Consider the following 19546-nt stretch of genomic DNA (forward strand, 5'->3'; position numbering starts at 1 on the left):
TCAAATGCCTGCCTCTGTGCTAGGCAGTATGGATACAAAGATACATTTAAGACATGTTCTAGTGCCCAGAGGAGCTCACCATGTAATCGATAAGATAGAAGGGGGAAGGGGTGGCTTGCTATGCATTGTGAAAGCACCAAAATAGAGGGATACAAAGTGCTCTGGGTATACCTGGAAGAGTGTCATTTACCTGATGGGGATGCAAGGAAGATGCTCAAAGCCTGTTTCATTGAATCATTAAGTGTCCAATAAAAGAGAATTCTCCAAATACACTGTGATATTGATACTTAGCTGGCTAAGACAATACTACACATTCACTCAAACTAGAGATGCATACCTCTACATATGGACAAGGGAATACAGTCATGATCCATTGTGAAGGAAAATAAAACAGGTTATAAAATAGTTATGGCTGCTTCGGGACACAGTTCGGCAGTTCGTCAAAAATTAAACTTAGAAAAAATAAAAAAAATTAAACTTAGAATTACCATATTTCATAGCAAATTCACTCCTAGGTATATACCCAAGCTAATTGAAAATATGTCCACACAAAAACTTGTACTCAAATAGCAGCATTCTTCAAAAAAGTCGAAAGTGGAAACAACCAAAATGTCCATCAACTGATGAATGGATAAAGAGATATGATCTAACCACACAATGGAATATTATTCAGACATAAAAAGAAATGAAGTACGGATACTTGCTACCATGTGGAGGAACCTTAAAAACAGTATGCTAATGGGAAAAGCCAGACACAAAAGGCCAGATATTGTATGATTCTATTTATGAGATGTTCACAATAAGCAAATCCATAGAGACAGAACGTAGATTAGAGGTTTCTATGGGCTGGGGACGAGGGGAATAAGGAATGACTCCTAATGGGTATAAGGTTTCTTTTAGGTGTGATGAAATTTTTCTGAGATTGGATACTGGTGATAGTTAAACAACTTTGTGAATATACTAATATCACTAAACTGTACACTTTAAAAAGGTGAATGTTATGGTATGTGTATTGTATTTCAAAAAAATAAATATTTTAAAAATCCCATCATGTATAACATCCCATGTTAAAAAACAAAGTTCTACTTCATAAATTTGAAGATCTAATTGGCTTTTCAAATGATTCATGAACGAAGCGGCATCCCATATAGCAAGAAGAAAAGTTTTTAAAGGCAGAGAGGAAGTAGGACAAGGAAGTCATAAACAAACAAAAATGATGATTTCAGGCAGGGATTCCTGGGGAAGGTTGAAACTACAATTAAGTTAGGTACTAAATCTTCATTTGGTGGCGAGGGCTTAGCAAAAGTGACTGCATTTGGGGTCTGTTGTTTCTTTTTTTTTTAACATTTCCCCTCTTTTGATCAAATTCTTGGCTTAACTGAGAGATGTGATCAAAATTTAAGGCATCAGCACCACTCTCAGCTACCGGTCACAATTTTTGTGGATCCTTTGTGTGGTATCCATAGCTCATCATGTTTTTGTCTAATCCCTGTGACGGTCACAGGTCATGGCTTCAGGTTCATAATACTTAAGTGGTTATTCTCTTTCCTTCTTTTCTTTTTTTTTTTAACATCTTTATTGGAATATAATTGCTTTACAATGGTCTGTTAGTTTCTGCTTGATAACAAAGTGAATCAGTTATACATATACATATGTTCCCATATGTCTTCCCTCTTGAGTCTCCCTCCCTCCCACCCTCCCTATCCCATCCCTCTAGGTGGTCACAAAGCACCGAGCTGATCTCCCTGTGCTATGCGGCTGCTTCCCACTAGCTATCTGTTTTACGTTTGGTAGTGTATATATGTCCATGCCACTCTCTCACTTTGTCACAGCTTACCCTTCCCCCTCCCCATATCCTCAAGTCTATTCTCTAGCAGGTCTGTGTCTTTATCTTAGTGAGATCATTTTTGTGGTAGTTAGCAGCTGGGAACATGTATTTAAAACCTTTGAGAGAATACAATGCACCACCGAAATGATTACGATTGTAATTAGCAGGATAATTCTCAGTGTTTGGAGTGCACTCTAGAGCCATGGTCCCTAAGACCCAAACCAATCAAAATCAAATAAGTCCAAGAAAGACTCATTGAAGAAGTCACTTTTTTAAGACAAGTGGCTTGCTCAGTGACCTTACACAACTGTTCTTATGTGACTGAGTTACTTCCCCAGAAATGTTCATCCAAGTGCAGCAAGTGGTGTTGGCCAAAGCACAGATACCTCCTTGCTCAGCTAAAAGATAATCAAGGGTTATCCTATTATCAAAAACAACTTTGTAGAACAGGAATAAAGACACAGACCTACTTGAGAATGGACTTGAGGATATGGGGAGGGGGAAGGGTAAGCTGTGACGAAGTGAGAGAGAGGCATGGACATATATACACTACCAAACGTAAGGTAGATAGCTAGTGGGAAGCAGCTGCATAGCACAGGGAGATCAGCTTGGTGCTTTGTGACCGCCTGGAGGGGTGGGATAGGGAGGGTGGGAGGGAGGGAGACACAAGAAGGAAGGGATATGGGAACATATGTATATGTATAACTGATTCACTTTGTTATAAAGCAGAAACGAATACACCATTGTGAAGCAATTATACTCCAATAAAGTTGTAAAGAAAAAAAAAAACAACTTTGGCCAGAGTCTCAGAATTTTTCTGAGCTATTGCTTTAGTGGCAGATTCCATAAAACTTTCAAGAGTTAAGAAGAGGTTCCTGATCACAGCCTCATTTACATTTACTCCTAACCAGGGAAGTAGGGCCTTCCTTCAAAGGAAGTGGAATCTTGAAAATTGAATGCCTCCTGGTAATTCCCATTTAAATTTTTGGCTCAGGATTGGAAAGGTGACAGCCATGGAGGCCAGTAAAAGGGTCTGAAGACCACACAGGCAGTTTTATTCTGGTTACCCTTTCCTCATGTACTTTTCTTTGCATAGAGCCTGGACACAAGGTTTCCCAAGTTTGGGGCTATTAACCAGAGATAAGGAAATGGACCAGGGTGACCCTGGCATCACGGACAGATAAGAGTTTTTTAAATGACAAATCCAGCAGTCTGAAAACTTACCCCCTTTAGCAATGGTCTTGGAGATATGGATAATGGCATCATCTTTCTAGGCCAATGCCAGAGTAAAGGAAAGAAAGAGAAGAAAAAAAAGTTTTCATACTTAGTTAAAGTATGAAGTCCCGATCCTACATCTTTGGTGGAAGAAGTCTACCTTGATGTCAGCTGCTCCTCTCCAGTCAATTTGATTTGGTGGCCTCCAGCATTTGTACAGGGCCAGATGACAGGTGGAGCCTTTTTCAGCTGTGAGATATATATCTAAGGTTCAAGTTCCTGAAGTTTGGCTGCCATCTGAGTAGTAGGAGGAAAACCTGGGTCCTTCCAAGGAGATCCAAGGGCAGTCTTTGTTCTTAGTGATTCTAAATCAGAAGGGTGGGAGATAATTGGAAACATTAGTTTGGAGATTTGTAGCCAGATATTTGAGGAAACTAGAAGAATTCAAGATCCAGTCCAATTAACAGGTATATAGCAAAACCTCAAAGGCAATTATCAGGATTATGCAAAAATAATTTTTCTCTCTACAACCATCCACATTTCTTATTTTCCAAGGATAATCACAGTAAAACTTAATTTGTTTGTATTAAATTTGGCTTGATTATTTACATAAGTGCAGCAAGAATAGTTGACCATATACGTTCTTTTTGAGACTGCTTCATTGGCACTTTTCATAAGGAATCTCAGACTGAACTATTAAAAAGCCTCTAAGGCCAAGAACTCACCATCAGTTTTTACCTGCAATACCTATAGTTTGGGTAAATTCCTCTCTTCTTGAGGTTCCTGGGTCTGCCAGGAAGTTACCTGCCTTACTCACCTAGTAAGGTTGCTGGGAACCCTGTAAGCAAGGTACCAGGCTGATTTTTTCAAGCAGTTCCTTAAAGTTGTCTGGTCAATTAGAGCCTTTATACATCTCTCTCTTTTTTTTAAAGGGAGCTGGGGATTTTTTTTTAAATTTTTAATTTATTTTCTTTTATTATTTATTTTGGTTGCACCGGCTCCTAGTTGTGGCAGGTGGGCTCCTTAGTTGCAGCCCGTGGGCTCCTTGGTTGCAGCTTGAGGGCTCCTTAGTTGCAGCACGTGTGCTCCTTAGTTGTGGCCAGCGGGCTCCTTAGTGTGGCATGCAAACTCTTAGTTGCGGCATGCATGTGGGATCTAGTTTCCCGATCAGGGATCGAACCCACGTTCCCTGTATTGGAAGGTGAATTCTTAACCACTGTGCCACCAGGGAAGTCCCTACATCTCTTTTAAATATGACATTCTAGTCAAAACTTTGGTAATATGTGACTTCCCTGGTGGTCCAGTGGGTAAGACTCCACGCTCTCAAGGAAGAGGGCCCAGGTTCGATCCCTGATTGGGGAACTAGATCCTGCATGCATGCCTCAACTAAGAGTCCACATGCTGCAACTAAGAAGCCTGCATGCCTCAACTAAGACCTGGTGCAGCCAAAATAAATAAGTAAATTAATTAATAAAAAAACTTTGATAATCTATCCAATGTTATTGTGTTCTGTTACAAGGAGAACAGACTCTTACTGAACTTACTGAAACAGCAAACTATATTGGCATGGAAAGAATACTCAAGGGTTTCTGAAATTTGAAGGGATTGGGTAGGGAGAAAAAGTAAAGGTTTCGTTTTTGTTCACAAAGGTATAACTGATTTAACTTGTCAATAGCTTCAAGAGAAAGAAAACAGATTTCCTTAAATCTGGAGAAACAAAACATAAGAAAACCAGCAACGTTTCAAACAAAAAGTCATCACCAAAAATTATAATGATCTTTATCAGTTCATTTAGTCCTATGTAATTAATTATTGTTGACCTCGATATTTTGTTAGCAATTTTATGAATCTAGTTTTTCCTTAGAGTTCTGAAAATTCTTACCCAGTTTTGTGGTATGATCTGAAAGTTATCAGGAATCTGTATTCTAGAGTACCTGCCAGAATCCTTTCTATGAATTCCTCTGAAGATGAAACACTTTTGTAAGAATGCTTTTGCAAAAGCATCAGAGTAAAACAATAACTATATGTAAATAACAAAAGACTTAAAATAGCCATGGTTAAAGATCTGATTAGAGTTCATTACAATGCAATTGATATGGAAATTTGGTTATTTCTGTGACACACACAACATTTTAAGATGATAACTGGAATTACAAGTGATAACATACTAGGACATCTCAGATTTTAGGAATTTCATGCAATTTCTGGAACACTGATAATACATACCAACATAAATGCAACATTAAAAAGTTTAGTATTACTTCTTTTCTGACAATGCTTCCCATGTAACTTAACATATTAAATAAACTGAATTAGTTTAACATCTTTCTTTTTTTAAAGGAGAGAGAATAGATTTTTTAAGGTGTTCCAGGAAACCTTCAAAAAATCCCAAAGTTAGTTTGAGGTCAAAAGATTTCATTTAGAATTTGATTTTGGGGAAGTTTGTCAAAAATAACAAAAGGTTTAAAAACACTCAGTCAAATAGGATCACAGGTCACTGTGAGACAATACTTAGTTATCTACTTAACCAAAGTGACAATTAAAGACTTCTCAGGCAAATATAGAAGGTGATATACTCTGAGCAAAACTTAGCTCTTTTAATACTGAGAGGACTAGTTTTACCTAAGTAATCAAAGACAACACAGAAACATAGGTAGATTATTTTAACAAGCCTCAATATCTTTGTTTTCTAGGCAGATTATTTTAAAAGGTAAAGAAAAACCTTTCACAATCTCTTATGAAGAACAGACCAATAGTCCAATAAGACTGTCCTTTTAACAGTGAGAAAACCAAATTTTAATTTTGTGCCAGCTTACTTTTGATATTAAAACTCATTCAACTTATTTAAACATTTTAATATACATCTAATATATTTTTTAGGAACATAAATTTTCATAGTAAATTTCTCAATGTGGCACAAGTTATGTTTACTAACAATCCCAATAAACTTAAACTAGCTTTTATTTACTAAAGATTATTTTAGATCATATGAATTTGAGAAACATTTGGGCTAGTTTCTATTATATTTCTGAGAGTTTGACTTATATAAGCACTTAATTTTTCTTAAACCAATTAAATAGAGCTCTTTTTACAAATTAATTTTGGAAATGCCATCTAGAGGTAGAAAATACACACACATCTACAGCAAGCATATTTACACACATAAACATATAGACAGATGCAAAGAGACTTTATAGTTTCATTTTTAAATTTAAGTCAGGCCAGCACAGTAAGAGGCAGCTGTATCTTCCCTATGCTCACACTGCTTTCACAGTTTCATTTAGCAAGCCTGCTTTTGTCCAGGCCAGACCAATATTGATATCAGAGGGAGTTAAGCAACCAGCATCTATAAAACACAAGACAATCCCAGAAAAGCTCATGAGTTCTTGGCTAAGGGCATAGGTTATAGCTGAAATGAAGCTTCTGGAGACCAAAATTCTATAAAGGATGCTCATTTTCACTCATTCTAGCCACTATGGCAGGCCAGTAAGGGGGAGCCCTGTGTTAGGAACGGGGACTTTGTGACAGCATTAGAGTTAGCCCTTAGAGAAGATTGCTTCTATGAAATTTGACTTTTTCTGGGATTCTTCCCTTACTTTTATCTGGGAAAGAATCATGGGCCATAGGAGCACCCTAATAAAGAGCACCCCTAATTCTATCCACATGGGACAATCCAGGTGGTCCTCCTAAGCAGAAAACAAGGCTGTTTCTAATCACTTACCACACACACCACATATACACTCAAACACAAATTCACACACCTGTCAAGGAATAACCATCCAGCCTTTTGCCCTGGCCATCTGGCCTTTCTAACCTAGGAACACAGCCCTAGTTCTTAGCCTATGAAGACTGTAGGATGCTGTCTTAGCAAAATACAAAGAGAAGGGATGAATTATTCTCCTAATCTCACTGTTCAATCACATACCCAATTGTGACACCCATAATTTCAAAAACAGAGGCAGCCCCTTCCATACCTTGCTGTGAATGGCTGCAGTCTGGATGCCCATTCCTGGCTCATAAGGACTCTGCAGAAGTGGGTGAGGCTGAAGCCTACCAAACCTGAAGCCAAACCTCAGTTTCACTTAATGTGTATAATCTTTTGGCATCACATTAGCTATAAGTAATACAGCTCTTAGGTTTCAGTGGCAGTTGATTGGGATTATCACTTTTCCTTTGGGGAACTCCCTAAGGTTTCCCATATGAAACTAAATGATCTGGAAAGTAAAATCCTAGGAACTAACCCTAACTCCTAAGCAGTTGGGCAGGTCTTAGGAGAGAAGACACCTGTGGGGCCTCCAAATTAGCTACCCCCAAACCTTTCCATCTCCATCAATTTACTCAAAAGCTATATGGAGAGCATACACCAAAACAAGCACTGGACAAGTATGAGCTTGTGTCCTACTAGGCCCATTACTGGGCTTTGTCTATGATGGAGAACACTGCATTGGGAGACCAGAAATCTGGGAACCCCACTGGGTGACATTCGGGCATCTGTTCTGGAAAGGGAGTGGTGAGAGGCAGGGGTGGCTATGGGTGAGGTGATCTCTCATGCACCACCTACCCTGGATCAACATTCTGTGAATCTAGAATTATATGGCATTTTCCAGTGCAGCCTAGACATATGCAGTGTTTCTGGAACCTCAGTATTCTCATAACAACATCATGTTTTTTTGCCATATCAGTATACCATCTGTACTACTATTACCAGGTTTCTTTAGATTAATTCTTTTTACTTTAACAAACTTGTTCAAAAAAATTTTTACACCATTTCCATAAAGGGAAGACCTGTATAACTTACTATGTACTAATAGTAAGCATGGAAAATGTGTCATTGTATTTTTAAAAATTAAAATAATGGTAAAAATAAAAATAAGTATATAGTAATAAGTATATAGGTAATAACACCTCTAATTGATTTACAAAAGTGTACACCTGAAAATAAATACTCATTGGGAAAAGTGGACCAATGATGGTCAGTTAGTAATATAAGGGCAGGGACAAACTTGTCCACCATATGACCACCTGTTAGGTGACGAGGCATTGGCTTCATCAAGGGTCATCATTACTGTAGCCATTTCCTTGAGCTTCAGGGACCTTCTTCCTTTTGATACTTAAATCACTGGGCAGAAATCACATTATGTTCACACCTCTCAAGGCCTTTGATGCTCTGTTGTAATTGTGTTGCTAGACACCCTGGGGTCAGTCCAGTCCTAGGACTGACTGAGGCAGAGTACCTGTGGAAGTTTTGGCCTGGGGGTGGTTCCCAGTGGGGAGAGAGTCACTCACCATGGGCACAAGTGGTCACCCTACATGGTACAAACAACTAGTGGTCATGCTGTCTCCAAAGGGCAATCACGTGGGACTGCCTAGTTTAGCTCCTGTTGACTGAGAATGTATTGAGAGAGGGGAGTAAATTATGGTTACACATAGGCTCAGAATTTAGTGGCTTATTTCTTGTTATATAAAGAACTTGGGTGTGGTTCAGGTCAACAAGGTGGCTGTCCTCCATTCAGGGATCAAACCAGGGGGTCAGCAAACATTTGCTATAAAGGACCAGATAGTAAACATTTTAGGCTCCGCAGGTTATACGGTCTCCATGGAACTACTCATCTCTACTGTTGCAGCAAAAGCAGAGTGGACAATACCTAGGCAAATGGGCGTGACTGTGTTTCAGTAAAACTTTACTTTAAAAACAGGTGGTGGGCAGGACAGGAATAAAGACGCAGACATTGAGAATGGACTTGAGGACACGGGGAGGGGGAAGGGTAAGCTGGGATGAAGTGAGAGAGTGGCATGGACTTGTATATACTACCAAACGTAAAACAGATAGCTAGTGGGAAGCAGCAGCATAGCACAGGGAGATCAGCTCGGTGCTTTGTGATCACCTAGAGGGGTGGGATAGGGAGGGTGGGAAGGAGAAGCAAGAGGGAGGGGATATGGGGATATATGTATATGTATAGCTGATTCACTTTGTTATAAAGCAGAAACTAACACACCATTGGAAAGCGGTTACACTCCAATAAAGATGTTAAAAAAAAAACAAACAAAAAAAACAGGTGGTGGACCAGATTTGGCCCATGGGCCATAGTTTGCTGACCCCTGATCTAGACAGTGGTGGCTTTGCCATCTTTAATTCATGGCTTCTAATGTTGTAGTAGGTGTTAATTCTAGTCCAGCTGGAGTGGGGAGGAGCAGGAAGGAGTGAATATTGGGGAAAATTGGGCCAGGCCTGGACCTGACAGTCCTCACTTCCACTCAGGTTCTACTGGAAAGAACTTAGGCACACGGTCAGTCTAATTGCAAGGAAGGCTGGGAAACATGGTCTGGTTGTGCACCTAACAAAGCAGGATGGATTTTAATGGACAGCTAGCAATTCCTGCCACAATTAATAGGCATTAAACCATGGATTTGATATTACAGATTTTTTTTCCTAATTCATAGCAAAATAAACATGTAACCATTACATAAACCCTTTAAAGTTTGTTTGTACACCATCTAAAATGACCTTGCATAACTCTGGGAATAAGTACTACACTTTGGTAAACACTGAGTTTTTCTGTTTCTTTGATTTAAATTACAGTAGCCTGATTGTAAATCCAGTCCCTACTTGCTAGGACTACTCTATAAAGCTTTCCTTCAGCCTTTTAAGAGTCAAAAAGGAAAAAGGGTGAATCAGAAAGACATGTAAAAACTTAGACCTAGAAAAGTTAAGATTGAATTATATTCTGGAAAAAGTTCAAATTATTATTACAGATTTTTTACAGACATCTGGGCAAATACAGTGACCTCCAACTACAGAAGTGTTTTTTGTGTTTTTTTTTATCCTGGAATTGTCAAAATATATACATATATATATAAATGCTCAAAACTTTCCATGACTTCTGATCATACTGGGCATTAAGAGGTGAACAGAATTTGGAGGACAGAGAAGAAAGGACATTAGCAGCAGAGCAAGGTGGATTTGAAGGCTTCCTGGGGAGGTCAGCAGGGGCTGAAAGGTGAATAAAGGACAGAGGGCACGAGTGCTAAGCTAAGGAGAACTGGGTTTCACCCTGGACAGACAATGGGGAACCATTGCAATGGTAATGACAAGATAACAAGGGTGTTTCCAAAAGTAGAATCTGGCAGAAGCAGGTAAGCCGCTGGAGAGGCCAAGAGGGTTACTCTGAAAAGGAACCTCCCAAACACTCACTGGGAGGGTGGAGGGTGAGCTCTCCTTTCCAAAGACAGATAAGTTCTCTGCAGGTGAAAGTTTGGTCTTTGGGGCTCCCACAGGCCTCAGCAAGAATAATGACATAAGCGTTTCCAAAACGTTATATGGCAAAAAGTTTTGCCAAATCCCAGGACCTATTGATGTGAGCTCTCAGTTCTCACTCTGAAAGGTCACAGGAGCTGCGGGGAAGTTGTAACCTACTGAGATCCCCTGAATCATTGTCTGTTCTGTGCCTACTTGTCCTTCTATGGTAGCAGGTTGGGAGCACATTGAGGGGCGGGCACAAGTGTGTATGTGGGAGGTTGAGTCAGTCCATGGTTCCCCCAACCCATCACAGAGGTTTCAAGTACCCTTCAAGCTACACACATATAAAATGTCATTTCAATATACAATAAGCATGAACATCAAGACGTGCAAATTAAAACCAGATACTCAAACTGTACCTGTCAAGTTGGCAAGGAATCATCTCACTACTATTTTAATGGTTGTGCCAGTATTGACAAGAGTGTAGAAAAACAGAAACTTTCACTACTGATGTGGGAGATAAATTAGTACAGCCTTTCTTGGGGGCAATTTGGCAAAATCTATCCAAATACTTAAGAAGGGTATCTTCATTGCCCTAGCTATTTTCTATTGAGGAATAATTCTGAATGAGCCCTAAGATGTCTGTATCAGACTGATTGTTCACCTCAATGATACTGATAGTAGTAAAAAGTATGAAATAACCTATGACCAACGATAGTAAATGGTTAAATAATTTATTAAGTATTTCTACTATGGGATGCTATGTAGCAGTCAAAAGTGTAGAAACATACATAATATTGTTTTTAAGTGTTCATTAAAAAAAGCAGTTTGGCACTTGCTATTAAAGAAGGAGGATAAAACCCTGAATTTTCACTCCCTCCCCCAGTTTTTCTAAAAGGACAGTAAAATAAAGTCTGTAAAGGCACAAGCCCATGTGTCCAAAGTGGAAGAGGAGACGATGGCAACAGCACTCTGGAAGCTGAAAGATGACAGAACAATGATCACTGCTTTTAGGGCAGAGAGAGTGAAAGTTGATGCATGGGGAGGAGGGAGGCCCCACAAGATGGATGCAGAATAGAGACAGTAGACAACACTCTGGATTAGAGGTGCCAGGTAGCTGTGAAAGTGTGGGATGCAGATACCCCCAACTTATGCACATCAAGAGTGCAGCTCTCGGGCTTCCCTGGTGGCGCAGTGGTTGGGAGTCCGCCTGCCGATGCAGGGGACACGGGTTCGTGCCCCGGTCTCAGAGGATCCCACATGCCACAGAGCGGCTAGGCCCGTGAGCAATGGCCGCTGAGCCTGCGCGTCCAGAGCCTGTGCTCCGCAACGGGAGAGGCCACAACAGTGAGAGGCCCACGTACTGCAAAAAAAAAAAAAAAAAAAGTGAAGATAACTTAAGGGACCTACAGGACAACAGCATGCAGAATAACATTCACATTATAGGGGTGAAGAGAAAAAGAGACTCACTTCAGATCTAAAGATGCACACAGACTGAAAGTGAGGAGATGGGCAATCTCTGTAATTTTTGGTTTCCCAGCACATGGAGATCAGCTTGGTGCTTTGTGACCACCTAGAGGGTTGGGATAGGGAGGGTGGGAGGGAGGGAGATGCAAGAGGGAAGAGATTTGGGAACATATGTATATGTATAACTGATTCACTTTGTTATAAAGCAGAAACTAACACACCATTGTAAAGCAATTATACTCCAATAAAGATGTTTTAAAAAAAAAGTTATATTTACATCCTACAACAAGTCTATTAAGTCTTCAATAGCTTTATGTCTAGAAAACCAATGTACATACCTTAATTTAAAAATGCTTTATTGCTAAAAAACACTAACAATCATCTGAGCCTTCAGCAAGTCATAATCTTTTTGCTGGTGGAGCGTCTTGCCTCGATGTTGATGGCTGCTCACTGATCAGGGTGGTGGTTGCTGAACACTGGATTGACTACAGCAATTTTTAAAGATAAGACAACAATGCAGTCTGTGCACTGACTGATTGAATGATTTTTCTGTAGCATGAATGATTTCTCTGTAGCATGCAATGCTGTTTGATGGCATTTTACCCACAGTTTGACTTCTTTCAAAATTGCAGTCAATTCTCCCAAACCCTGCTGCTGCTTTACCAATTAAATTTATGTACAATAGTATCATAAATCCTTGTTGTCATTTTAACAATCTTCACAACATCTTTACCAGGAGTAGACTGCATCTCAAGAAGTCACTCTTTTGCTCATCCATAAGAAGCAACTCCTCATCTGTTAAAGTTCTATCACGAGATGGCAGCAATTCAGTTACATCTTGAATCTTCACTTCTAATTCTAGCTCTCTTGCTATTTCCATCACATCTGCAGTTACTTCCTCCAGTGAAGTCTTGAGCCCTTCAAAGTCATCCATGAGGGCTGGAATCAACTTCTTCTAAACTCTTGTTAGTGTTGATATTTTGACCTCTTCCTATGAATCATGAATGTTCTTAATGGCATCTAGAATGATGAATCCTTTCCAGATGGTTTTCAATGTACTTTGCCCAGATTCATCAGAGGAATCACTATGTGTGGCAGCTATAGCCTTATGAAATGTATTTCTTAAATAACAATACCTGAGAGTTGAAATTAGTCCTTGATCCGTGGGCTGCAGAATGGATGTTATGTTAGCAGCATGAAAACAATAACAATCTTGTACATCTCCACCAGAGCTCTTGGGTGACCAGGTGCACTGTCAATGAGCAGTAATGTTTTGAAAGGAATCTTTTTTTCCTGAGCAATAGGTCTGAACAATGGGCTTAAAATATTCAGCAAACCATGTTGCAAACAAATTTGTCATCTAGGCATTGTTGTTCCATTTATAGAGCACAGACAGAGTAGATTTAGAATAATCCTTAAGGGCCCTAGGATTTTCAGAATGGTAAATGAGCACTGAATTCAGCTGAAAGTCACCAGCTGTTTTAGCCACTAACAAGAGAGTCAGCTTGTCCTTTGAAGCTTTGAAGTCAGACATTGACTTCTCCTCTCTAGCTATGAAAATCCTAGAATGGCATCTTCTTCCAATATAAGGCTATTTAATCTACATTGAAAATCTGTTGTTTAGTGTAGCCACCTTCACTAATGATTTTAGCTAGATAATCTGGATGATTTGCTGCAGTTTCTACTTTGGCACTTGCTGTATCACCTTGTACTTCTATGTTATGGTGACAGCTTCTTTCCTTAAACCTCATGAATCAAGCTCAGTTAGCTTCAAACTTTTCTTCTGCAGCTTCCTCACCTCTCTCAGCTGTCACAGAATTAAAGGAAGTCAGGGCCTTGCTCTAGATTAGATTTTTTTTTTTTTTTTTTTGCGGTACGCGGGCCTCTCACTGTTGTGGCCTCTCCCGTTGCGGAGCACAGGCTCCGGACGCGCAGGCTCAGCGGCCATGGCTCACAGGCCCAGCCGCTCCGCGGCATGTGGGATCTTCCCGGACCGGGGCACGAACCCGTGTCCCCTGCATCGGCAGGCGGACTCTCAACCACTGCGCCACCAGGGAAGCCCTAGATTAGATTTTGGCTTAAGAGAAAGTTGTGACTGGTTTGATCTTCTATCTGACCACTAAAACTTTCTCCATATCAGCAATAAGCCTGTTTTGCTTTCTTATCATTAGTGTGTTCACTGGAGCAGCACTTTTAATTTCCTTCAAGAACTTTCCCTTTGCATTCACAATGAGGCTAACAGTTTGGCACAAGAGGCCTAGCTTTCAGTCTATCTCAGCTTTCAACATGCCTTCCTTAGTAAGCTTACTCATTTCTAGCTTTTGATTTGAAATAAGGGACGTGCAACTCTTTCTTTCTCTCGAATATTGAGAGGCCATTGTAGGGTTTTTAACTGGCCAAATTTCAATATAGTTTTTTCTTGGGGAATAGGGAGGCCTGAGGAGAGGGAGAGACAGAGGGGAATGGTCCATCGATGGAGTAGTCAGAACACACATTTATTAAGTTTGTCATCTTATATGAGCATGATTCCTGGCACCGCAAAACAATTACAATAGATCAAAGATCACTCATCACAGATCACCATAACACATACAATAATGAAGAATGTTTGAAATATTGTGAGAATTACCAAAATGTGACATAGAGACACAAAGTGAGCAAATTCTTTTGGAAAAATAGCACCAACAGATTTGCTCCACACAGGGTTGCCACAGACTTTTAATTTGTAAAAAATGCAATATCTGTAAAGCATAATAAAGTCAAGTGAAATAAAATGAGGTATGCCTATAAACGAGCCCAGATAGATAGATAGATAGATAGATATAGATGATAGATAGTGGATGAATGGATGGATGGGTAGATAAATTCACCTCTTATCAATCATCCCACTCTAAACAAAGAAATCTGTTTCCTACAGGTCAAGGTATAAAAGCGGTTCCCTAAGCCTCAAAGTTGTGCTCTAGCAACTGTGACAATACCAGCCATGCTGCCCAGTGGGCTGGCCCTCTCCCCGCCCTGCACATTTATGGTCAAGCTTCCACACACCTTTGCTGGCCTTTATCCCCCCACCCATTCTTTAGGTCCCAGTTTGAGACCCAACCCATCCATGGAGCACAGCAACCTCTTTGCCCGGGAATTCCCTTGTATTTGGACATAATCAAGTGACAGGTTTTTCTCTCCCCACTCCTCCCTTCCCAGGGAATAAAATGAGGTGCACACTTACAAACTTTTAGCAGAGCAGAAGGGCTATGGCGGGCTGGGTCAGTCTCAGCTGTGGGAAGGGGGTTCATCTTGTAGATTTGTTACCTGGGGCAGTGCCAGGCACGGCAGCTTCCCAGGTACAGGTCCTGAGCCCACCTTGCACCTTGTTCCACCTCTGCCAGGAGGGAAAACCCATGACTTTCAGCCAAGACCAGAGGCTGAGAGGGAGAAGAATCAGGCTTTGGGGGTCATGCAGAAAGGTCCGGAGCCCAAAGGGCCACTGAGGCAAGAGTAGAAAGAATAGGGACACACAGGGGAAGGAACTACTTTCTGCCCATCTGAGGCAGGCTCCTAGGGACTTGATGGGAAAGTAGAAAAAACAGGAAAGAAAAAAACTGCTGGCCCCAAACTCTGTTCCGCCTGGGAGTCATTTCAGTCTTTTGAGGTAATGAACTGTACTTTTCCCCTTTCCAAATCTTACAGGGAAAAGGGACAATGATCAATGGTATAGGTTTGTAACTTAACTATTTTGTATGGTTTTCTTTTCCTTCTAAGTTCTAGGGTATCATATCACCTGCATCCCAGGATCCCTGAGGGAAGGGAATTTTTTTCCCCCTTTTACATTGCTGACCTCTGCTGGATGAGAGGAAATTCACAGGTGAAGGCTGATTTGTCTCTAAAGTTTTGTTTGGGTTTGATTTAGTAATTCAAATTCAAGATTGTTTGAAAAAAATAAAGGATTTTTCTGTAAATAAATAACTTTTAAAATTTACAACAAGAAAGTGTTAAATATTTTATGTTTTTACAATGATGAAAAAGCAGAAGTGATTGTGAAATACATGTACCTGTATTGTTGATGAGTGTGAAGTGATGTGACCCTACGGAATTGAATTTGTAGAACGTAAGGAGAGTAATTTTAAAAGGGCCCTTGGGGTGTCCCTGGTGGCGCAGTGGTTAAGAATCCGCCTGCCAATGAAGGGGACACAGGTTCGAGACCTGGTCCGGGAAGATCCCACATGCCACAGAGCAACTAAACCCTGTGCGCCACAACTACTCAGCCTGCACTCTGGAGCCTGCGGTCCACAACTACTGAAGTCCACGTGCCTAGAGTCCGTGCTCTGCAACAAGAGAAGCCACCGCAGTGAAAAGCCCACCCACTGCAATGAAGAGCAGCCCCCCCTCTCTGCAACTAGAGCAAGCCCAGGCACATCAACGAAGACCCAATGCCGCCCAAAATAAATAAATAAAATAAATAAATTTATAAATAATTAATAAATCAAATCAAATCAAAGGGCCTTTGATCCAGTTGGTCTTCTGCAAATCCAGAAGCCAGAAGTAATTTTAAAAAGTAAAAGTACTCACCTTTTGGCCGGAACTGCCATCTTCCAGTAATTCTCCAAAATGACCAACACAAAGGGAAAGAGGAGGAACACCTGCTACATGTTCTCTAGGTCTTTTAGAAAACATGGAGTTGTTCCTTTGGCCACATACGTGCGAATCTACAAGAAAGGTGATACTGTAGATAGCAAGGGAATGGGCACTGTTCAAAAAGGAATGCCCCACAAATGTTACCATGGTAAAACTGGGAGAGTCTACAATGTTACCCAGCATGCTGTTGGCATCATTATAAACAAACAAGTTAAGGGCAAGATTCTTGCCAAGAGAATTAATGTGCCTATCGAGCATATTAAGCACTCTAAGAGCCGAGATAGCTTCCTGAAACCGGTGAAGGAAAATGGTCAGAAAAAGAAGGAAGCCAAAGAGAGAGGTACTTGGGGTCAACTGAAGTGCCAGCCTGCTCCACCCAGAGAAGCACACTTCATGAGAACCAACGGAAAGGAGCCTGAACTGTTGGAGCCCATTCCCTATGAATTCATGGCATGATGGGTGTAAAGAAAATAAAAGACCTGGACTGCAAAAAAAAAAAAAAAGTAAAAAAGTAAAAGTACTCATTCCCAAAGTTACTCATCAAATTATGCCCATAAATATCCAGGAACACACTATTGGCTAAAGAGATTGTGATATATCCACATCAGTCAGATATGAAAGCTGATTTTTTTCTTCTAGTTTTGTTGAGATACAATTGACATATAGCACTGTGTAAGTTGAAGGTGTACAGCATAATGATTTGACTTATACGTATCATGAAATGATGACCACAGTAAGTTTAGTGAACAGCCATCACCTCATACAGATACAAAATTAAAGAAACAGAAAACCTTTTTCTCCTTGTGATGAAAACTCTTAGAATTTACTCTCTTAACAACTTTCTTTAAACATACAGCAGTGTTAATTATATTTATTATGCTGTACATTATATCTCTAGTACTTATTTATCTGATAACTGGAAGTTTGTACCTTTTGACAACATTCATACAATTTCCCCTCCCTCACCCCTGCCTCTAGTAACCACAAATACAATCTCTTTTTGTATAAGTTTGCTAGTTTCTGTTCGCTCGTTTGTTTTTGAAGTGTAATTGCCCTACAACACTGTTAGTTCCTGTTACACAACATAGTGATCTGTTATTTCTATATATTTCAAAAAAAGCACCATGATAAGTCTAGTTACCATCTCTCACCATACAATAACACATAATTATTGACTATATTCCGCACACTGGGTATTTCACATCCATGACTCATTTTTTTACAGCTGGAAGTTTGTATTTCTTAATCTCCCTCCCCTGTTCTTCTCTTCTCCCCAACCCCCACTCCTCTGACAACCACCTTTTTGTTCTCTGCATCTACGACTATGTTTCTGTTTCGTTATGTTTGTTCATTTGTTTTGTGTTTTAGATTCCACATATAAGTGAAATCATATTTGTCTTTCTTTGTCTGACTTATTTTGCTTAGCGTAATAACCTCTAGGTCCATCCATATTGTCAAAAATGGCAAGATTTCATTCTTTTTTTATGGCTGAGTATATATATATACTCAGCCACACACACACACACACACACACACACACACACACACACCCCACATCTTCTATGTCCATCTATTGATGGGCACTTAGGTTGCTTCCATATCTTACCTATTGTAAATAATTCTGCAATGAACATTGGGATACATATACCTTTTCAAATTAGTGTTTATGTCTCCTTTGGGAAAATACCCAGGAGTAAAACTGCTGGATCATATGGCAGTTCTATTTTCATTTTTTTTGAGAATTCTCCATACTGTTTTGCATAGTAACTGCACCAAATTTACATTCCACCAACAGTGCCAAGGGTTCCCTTTCCTCCACATCCTCCCCAACACTTGCTACTTGTTGTCTTTTTGATGACAGTCATTCTAACAGGTGTGAGTGATATCTCATCGTGGTTTTGATTTTCATTTCCCTGATGATTAGTGATGCTGAACATCTTTTCATGTGCCTGTTGGCCTTTGTATATCTTCTTTGGAAAAATGTCTGTTCAGGTCCTCTGACCATTTTAAAATCAGGTTGTTTGTCTTATTGATGTTGAGTTCTATGAGTTCTTTGTATATTTTGGATATTAACCCCTTATCATATATATCATTTGCAAATATCTTCGCCCATTCAATAGATGGCCTTTTTGTTTTGTTGATAGCTTCCTTTGCTGTGTAAAACCTTTTTAGTTTGATGTAGTTCCATTTGTGTGTTTTGGCTTTTGTTTCCTTTACCTGGGGAGACAGATCCAAAAAAATATTGCTAAGACTGATGTCAAATAATGTACTGCCTGTTTTCTTCTACAAATTTTATGGTTTCGGGTCCTACATTCAAGTCTTTAATCCCTTTTGAATGTATTTTTGTATATGGTGTGAGAAAGCAGTCTAGTTTGATTCTTTTGCATGTTGCTGTCCAGTTTTCCCAGCACCATTTATTGAAGAGGCTGTCTTTACCCCGTTGTATACTCTTGCTAACTTTGTCCTACATTAATTGGCCATATAAGCGTGAGTTCACTTCTGGACTCTCTCTTCTGTTCCACTGATCTATGTGTCTTTGTGTGTGTGTGTGTGTGTGTGTGTGTGTGTGTATGCCAGTATCATCCTGTTTCGATTACTGTAGCTTTGTATCAGAGTTTGAAATCAAGAAACATGATACCTCCAGTTTTGTTCTTCTTTCTCAATATTGCTTTGGCTATTCTGTGTCTTTTGTATTTCCACACAAATTTTGGAAATACTAGTTCTAGTTCTGTGAAAATTTCCATAGGTATATTGATAGGAATTGTGTTGAATCTGTAGATGCCTTGGGTAGTAGGGTCATTTTAACAATGTCAATTTTTCCAATCCATGAGCATGGTAAATCTTTCCATTTGTTTGTGTCATGTTCAATTTTTTCATCAGTGTCTTACAGTTTTCTGAGTACAGGTCTTTTATCACCTTAGTTAGATTTATTTCTAGGTATTTTATTCTTTTTGATGTGATTGTGAATGGAATAGTTTTCTAAATTTCTCTTTCTGGTAGCTCATTGTTAGTGTATAGAAACACAACAGATTTCTGTATATTAATTTTGTATCCTGCAATTTTACTGAATGCATTGATGAGTTCTAATTTTTTTTCAGTGGTGTCTTTAGGATTGTCTATATATAGTATCATGTCATCTGCAAACAGTAACAGTTTTACTTCTTTCTTTC

At 39.7% G+C, this 19546-nt stretch overlaps 1 protein-coding gene across 1 annotated transcript; it reads left to right on the plus strand.

Annotated features, from left to right (window-relative positions):
- Positions 1–16349: 16349 nt before the first annotated feature.
- LOC309795415 (large ribosomal subunit protein eL21-like) lies at positions 16350–16937 on the plus strand (the record flags this gene model as incomplete). The annotated part of the gene is made up of 1 exon (XM_082607736.1): positions 16350–16937. One exon carries the CDS (start codon positions 16350–16352, stop codon positions 16830–16832), a length of 483 nt encoding a protein of 160 aa, XP_082463862.1. The 3' UTR covers positions 16833–16937.
- Between the last annotated feature and the right edge of the window lie 2609 nt (positions 16938–19546).

The sequence above is a fragment of the Mesoplodon mirus genome (genome assembly GCF_964341445.2).
Source record: "Mesoplodon mirus genome assembly, chromosome: 19".
Classification (NCBI taxonomy): domain Eukaryota; kingdom Metazoa; phylum Chordata; class Mammalia; order Artiodactyla; family Ziphiidae; genus Mesoplodon; species Mesoplodon mirus.